We start from the raw sequence: 7,104 nt of genomic DNA, 5'->3' as shown, positions 1-7,104 counted from the left end.
AGGCCCGTTTGGACAGCTCGAAAATGTATGGGATGACAGTTGGTGTCAAATCTAAATCATAAAAAATCTAAACAATAAGTAACTTTTGGTGCTTCAAAAGTTCTTTTTACTTTCAGCCGTTAAAAAATAAGCCAGATTATGTGCCTTTTTATGTATTTCATCAAGTAAATCAAGAGTAAATAGCAAACACATCATTTGTGTAGCTGTCCAAACGGGCCTATTATATTTCGACGACTGTAGGTTTCTAATGTAATAACCTAATGAGCAGTACTTAAACCGCTTAGAAAGCTGAGGGGCGGTGCAATTGATGATTCATTTATTATTAATAACCAAGAAAAATATAGAAACCTTATAAAATTAACAAGACCTAATTCATAAATTAAGTACCTACCTAAATTATACCGTATTTCCGATAGCTAATGTCTGAAATTCACTGTGCAACGCAAAGCAAGCTACTATTGTATACTTACAGGTGAGGTGACCTGTCTTTAAATCAATACCAATAAAGTATACATGAGAGCACTGTAACTTACCTCGTTATGTCACGGTTAAACTACGAGTTTTGTACCAAACAATTCTTACTCTACTTAATTACGTAACTAGTATAACTTATATTGCATAAATTTACTGTATTTATTGATGAAAAATCTTATTAATAACTTAAGTAAACAATAAAAATTAAAATTCTCAAAATTTGTTTCTTTACGAAAGATGCCATAACTTTAAGTTTCAGTTACTTACTGCACAAATTTTAGTTAAGTACCTATTTAAGATTGTTTGTCTACTAGAAATATTTTATGAAAAAAAATATAAGTATCCAGTTTTTGGCGGCTGTTTTGAGAAATAGTCAATGCGTTTGGAATAAAACGTGTTTAAAGATTTTCGAAAAACTTTATTTTTTCTCTCTTTTTATTTATTATTATTATTCACATCTGTAATGGAATTATTTTCTGAAACCTTAAACCTTCACCTTCTTAGCATTAAGTATTTAATGAATACATTCGCAACTAATAAAGGGCCAGCTAATAACTAAAATAAATACTTACGAATTCTTGAAATATTTTTACATGTTAACTTTTATTAGTATAGTACTTAAGTAACTACAACATGAATCCAATTAAAGTATGTTTACTTATTCTTAATAGGTTTCTAATTTGAATCTTACACATAAGGTGGTCACTGGTCGTACCTACCTCATTGAAGCCTAATTAACGTCAATTGACAATAAGGGCTTACCCGTAAATTACAGTTAATCCGAGACCAATTACCTAGTAAATAATTAGTTTGGCGAGTCCGAAACTTTCGCTGTAACATCGTAACATACCTACCTAATCTCCATTCTGTGTTTACGTAATTTTCCTTCGTTACTGTTCATTGTATCTAAGCCGAGCATTTGAATTAGGGGTAAGTGATTTACTTCCTAAATAAGGAAATATCCAGAGGACGACATACGTAGATTATCTATACAAATAGATATGTTGTATACCTACTTAATGATATTTTTCATAAAAATATATAAATAATTACGGAGAAAATTTGTTTACTAAAACGCAATCTGCGTCGAAGTTATCTAAACAAAAATGTTTACTTGTGAGATGATGATGACGCAACGCATTTACTTACTGCAATGACGTTCGATATATATTAATATCGTATTTTTAATATTTAATGGTAAGAACGGGCAGGTAGATATTTATGAATCCTGCAATAAAAGCACTAGGTATATACTGTCTTTACTAAATAGGTGGTCCACTTAAGTAATATGTCCACCCACGCTTATTAATTCTCATTACTTAACATTTATTACAAGCAAAATGAATCTGGTAGTAGCTATAGCCCCCCCTTGTACGTAAATGGCGAGTGGGGGGTCCCTCCGGATCACGTTACTGCGGCGCACGTCAAGGACATGTTGATATCATTCTTTTTATTCTTCGTGATTTACGTATTCCTATTCAAGTCGGACACAAAATCGATCGCGTGCGGCCACGCCACGACTATAAATGACTTTTTACCAAGAGAATCGCTTGCAAGACGAATACCGTTTGCAATCAGCTCGCGCGGGCTGGCGCACTCGGTCGGGCCGCGGGCTCCGGCCACCAGCCTCGAGCCATGAGCCATAGGGACAAGCCGTACTGCGTCTACCAGTACTCGCAGTACCGCGCGGCCACGGCGGGCCCCGCCCCCCGCGCGCCCCGCGCCGAGCCCCCGCTCCGCGCCCGCAGCCTCAGCCTGGCGCAGCGCCCCCGCTCGCAGCACGGCCGCCCCCCGCGCAGCGCCCCCACCGCCCCCCGCGGCGACCTCGCGCGCACCCCCACCGCGACCCCCAAACGCAAACCCCTCAACAAAGTCCTCGTCAAACAACAAAACCGAAAACTCGTCCAAAAACAACCGTGCGCCGTCGCCGTACAAACCCTGTCGCTGCCCATGCGCTACGCAGACGGCCCCACGTTCTCCTCCAAACGACGCTCGCGCTTATGTAACGAACACGATACCTACCACACTAAGTCTTCTAATCCCCTTAAACAGGTCAGAGGCAACAGAAAGCTGTGCGACACGCTCGGGGAGAGCGGGACGGAGAACCGCCTGCTGCTGCAGATCAGCGAAGCCGAACAAGTGGCGGATTTTGAAAGGATTCTTAATTCTAATGCAATATTGTGGTCGCGCTCGGTCGGGCCGGCGTGGCGCAGCGCGGACTCGCCGCGGCCCCGCTCCGGCTACTCGCTGCCGGCAGTGACGCGCGCGCACCTCGCGCTGACCCGCGACCTGCTGCTGGCCGCCCCCGCGCCCCCCGCGCCGCCCCCCGCGCCCGCCGACCTGCGGGACCTGTCGCTGTACTACGACGACGACGCGGCGCTGCAGCGCGAGCTGTCCGCGGCCGCCGACCGCGCCGCCGCCGCCGCCGCCGCCGCCGAGCCGCTCCGCAACTTCAACGTGAACCTCGCCTGCCTGCTGGGCCTGCAGCTCGGGGACTGCTCGCCGGCGCCGCCCCACGAGAAGGAATGGCTCGAATCGAGCATGAGCGCCGATGACAAACGCCAAGACAAGCTCGACTGCGTCGACAAACTAGCACAAAACCTGAATAGCGTCAAAATCGACGGAAATGAAAAGGTCCCGACGATAACCTTCAGCAACTGTTGCGAGACTCGCTCCGGCTCAGAGGCGACGGACAATAAGAGCGTCGAGATCCACCTGGCCGTGCCCTCCGTGGACAGCGGCGTCGAGGCGCGCCCGCCGGCCATGTGACCGCGCGCGAGCCGAGGTCTAGTCCAGTCGCGCGCGCACCGCGAGTGAGATGATCGCGATCAAGTCCGAGCAGCCGCTGCCAGCGGAGGGCGCGGCCCGGGGCGAGGGCGCGCGGGGGGAGGGCGCGCGGGGGCCGCTCGTGCGCTCGTCCGCCGTGAGCCAGAAGTCTGTGGAGCTGGTGCTGCCCGAGGGCTCCGGCAACCCGCTGCACCGCTCGCGTCTCGCGCCGCAGCGCTCCACCACCTCCGAGACGCAGTCCACGGGGAAGAAGATCATCAGCCTAAGAAAAACTAAGAACCAGTCGTCGATCGAGTCAACGATGAGCCTGCCGAACCAGAAGTCGCTGGAGAAGAAGCACGGCAGCCTGCGGCACCAGAAGGCGGTGGCCGTGTCGGAGGTGGCGCTGAGCGCGCCGCCGCTGGCCGACGACCGCAAGGCGCTGCGCGAGGCGCTCTACCAGGGCATCTTCCACCGCCACCGCCGGACCATCTTTGCCGTCGGCTCCTTCCTGCGCATGCTCAAGAGCAAGACCTCCAACTACGACTCCATCCGGTCCGACTCCGACGAGATATAGCCCCCGCGAGCGGCGAACTTTTCTAATTTTATAGGGGAATTATTGAAAAAGTGAAATACATGGTGCCATAGACTGATCGACTGATCACACTTTTTTGTATAAAGTGAACGGTTTTTGGAGGCGGAATAAAAATGTTGTTGTTAGATTCTATTTGGATGACTTTTATTTTTAATAAATGTTCCTAATTTTAATAATGTGATTGCCATTAAATTACTGTGTTTGTGAACCTAGCTTGGTAGGTTTAGCGCAAAACAATAAAATGATGATTACGATGGCACGATGGCGTAATAATATTATTTTTAGAAAGGTATATTCTTGTTAATTTTCTGCCATTAATTATAATACTAGGCCAGGTGCGCAAAGCAATTGTTGTTATTTTGTCGTAAAACTAACTATCGAATAATTAATTAAAGAAAGTGACATTATTACAATACATTGAACAACGCGGATTCGGGTGTTTTCGATATAATAGACATCATCATTTTTGTCAAAATCGTCCAATCGTAATACATTTCGATTAGAATATTTGCGACTAAACCACTGTTTCACCCATGTCTCATCTAGAACATAAAAACTGATTATGTAGGTAGGATTTCTATCTCACACATAGGAACCTAACCTTTGCCCGAAACATTTGAAACAGGCAACAAATCAGCATTTCATCGCTGACTATTTTGCTTCGAATATTGACTTCAATTAATTGAACGACTTGGGGCCATGTGGAGTATAGAGAATGGGTTGAGTCGTGCATGGCACGAGGCGGTATGATTGGCAAACGTTATAAAAATGGATAACCCAAGGAACATACAGTGCTTCTTTAAAGCCTAACCTAAGTATACTTGGTATGAAGGAATAAATATTAGTTAGGCGAATGGCGCATTACGATTATCTTGCAGCATACATATATGTATAAGAAAAACTATGTTGTAAGTGCAATTTTAAGTGACCATGCATCTCTTACAAAAACAATACACAGTAGCACGATTATAAAATCAAATAAGTAGGTAACTACTTACGTAAATTGGAAAATTGATATTCAAGTGTTCGCCGAAGCTCATGCAATGGCTACACCAACTTTTCGCCATTGATTTTATGTCAAAAGTAAAATTCAACGTGAAACTGAACTCTAGATTCGGTAATCGTTTCTAAATCCAGCCTGAAAAAAAGGTCATAATCTACCAAATTATATGCAGCAATTTTAAATTCAGCTGATAGGTATAATTATAATCTACTTTGACCTGCTGGCCAGTCGTTGCTGACATCAGCATTATCTATCTATGATATAGAGCTCTCCCTTCAGCCTTCTTCATCCAGCGCAGCGGCTACCAGTCTGGTTCAAAGGGCGTCCCACGCTACGTTTGCTTGTTACTGGTCTCCCATTTGGTACTGTACATAATACTTAGGTACTTATAAATGATTTTTTAGGGTTCCGTAGCCAAAATGGCAAAAACGGAACCCTTATAGTTTCGTCATGTCCGTCTGTCCGTCTGTCCGTCTGTCCGTCTGTCACAGCCGATTTACTCGGAAACTATAAGTACTACAGTGATGAAATTTAATGGGAATATGTGTTGTATGAACCGCTACAAAAATATGACACTAAATAGTAAAAAAAAGAATTGGGGGTGGGGCCCCCCATACATGTAACTGAGGGATGAAATTTTTTTTTTCGATGTACATACCCGTGTGGGGTATCAATGGAAAGGTCTTTTAAAATGATATAAAGTTTTCTAAAAAACATTTTTCTTAAAGTGAACGGTTTTTGAGATATCAGCTCTCAAAGTCGTAAAAAGTATGTCCCCCCCCCTCTATTTTTATAACTACGGGGTATAAAATTCTAAAAAAAATAGAGGTGATGCATGCTAATTAACTCTTTCAACGATTTTTGGTTTGATCAAAGTATCTCTTATAGTTTTTGAGATAGGTTGATTTAACTGTAATTTTGGTTAAGTTATTGTGCTTACTACGGAACCCTTTGTGCGCGAGCCCGACTCGCACTTGGCCGGTTTTTTATCATTGCAATATCGCGTGTCCCATTCTCAAGGCAAGAAATCAATACATAAGTACCTACTACCTACTTTCTACAGGTTGTTGCGAAAGTAGTAGGTATATTACTTATGTACTAAGTAAAACGGCGTGACTCAGGAGGTCATACTTAACAAGTTTTGTTCAACGACTTTTAGAAATTCTCTCTCTACTCGATGTTCTGTTACAACTTAAAAGTGAGCGCTCAATTCTATATCAACATATTTTGTTACTAAATCTATCAAAACTTTTATAACTAATTAACCATAGAAGTTGTATTTACTCAGTTCAATTAAATTGTAGTAATGTCACTATTATAATGCCTAGGTACCAATTTTTTTTGTTGTTGCTAAATTGATTGATTGTACATGCTATATGTACATAACAACAAAAACATAACTGTTGTAAAAATAAATCGTATAAGATATTGAAGATTGTCCATTATTTAGATACTACACATTAGAATATACACAACACATATACAAAAGTGATGCTTAAACGAATAGAGAGCTTATACGTAGTTAAGTACAGTAGATGTTTTTTTTTCTTTTAATTAAAATATTAAAAAAATATGTTGCGATCTTTAAAGAAACTTGCGTACCTAAAGAGATACACAGTGGTTATGTAAACAGGTACCTAAGTGGCTAGATATATTACTGAAAAGTAAGAAAAATATATAGGTAGATAAAGTACCTACTTACAGTATGTAATGTTAGTACATATGTACATACATGGTATTACATTAGGTAGGGTGGTAAATAAGATGTTGGCTAAGGATTGTTGAACCACATTTTTGGAACAATTTATGCACTTTTTATATATTTGTACATCGGACTTTCAAATAAATCAAACATGTTTGTGTAAACGTAATTATGTAATTAGCGTTTTCAATCAGTAATTTATTATTTTTAAGGCTGATAATGTTTGTGAGTAGAGATTTCATGTGCGATTATTAAAATTATATATTATAGTCATTGGTTTTTTAGGTGATGACCTTATGATAACTTCAAACATGAGCTTTTAAATATAATAGTAGCTTTTTAATACGTAAAGTAGAGCTTACCCCTAAATCCTTCAGATTAGTTCGATGCAGCGTGTTATGGGAGTCATATTACTCATACCTAGGTGTTGGAAAAGTGGTATAGTACCTAAGCCAAAAGAGTGTGACTAAGGGAAAAATTATGGCAGGTAGCATTGTCACTCCAAGATGGGTCAGGTGTCTTTGCCCTAGTCTGTACCTATGTACACTCATGCGCAGTGAAAAA

General features: G+C 42.1%; 2 protein-coding genes across 2 annotated transcripts; both read left to right on the top strand.

Annotated features, from left to right (window-relative positions):
- The first annotated feature begins 286 nt into the window (after positions 1-286).
- Positions 287-3,243, top strand: LOC119693893. Its single transcript, XM_048626311.1, has one exon. The coding sequence runs from the start codon at positions 2,110-2,112 to the stop codon at positions 3,241-3,243; it is 1,134 nt and encodes a 377-aa protein (XP_048482268.1). The 5' UTR covers positions 287-2,109.
- Positions 3,244-3,292: 49 nt separating this feature from the next.
- Positions 3,293-5,032, top strand: LOC105380464. Its single transcript, XM_011550032.3, has one exon. It carries the CDS (start codon positions 3,293-3,295, stop codon positions 3,815-3,817), a length of 525 nt encoding a protein of 174 aa, XP_011548334.3. The 3' UTR covers positions 3,818-5,032.
- Positions 5,033-7,104: the final 2,072 nt, after the last annotated feature.

This window comes from Plutella xylostella, chromosome 16 (assembly GCF_932276165.1).
Source record: "Plutella xylostella chromosome 16, ilPluXylo3.1, whole genome shotgun sequence".
In the NCBI taxonomy this organism is placed as follows: Eukaryota; Metazoa; Arthropoda; class Insecta; order Lepidoptera; family Plutellidae; genus Plutella; species Plutella xylostella.
This window is presented reverse-complemented; position numbering and strand designations above follow the sequence as displayed.

What these genes read in the sequence shown, in the direction of transcription:
- LOC119693893 (XM_048626311.1), top strand. Translation starts at nt 2,110, where the DNA reads ATGAGCCATAGGGACAAGCCGTACTGCGTCTACCAGTACTCGCAGTAC.
- LOC105380464 (XM_011550032.3), top strand. Translation starts at nt 3,293, where the DNA reads ATGATCGCGATCAAGTCCGAGCAGCCGCTGCCAGCGGAGGGCGCGGCC.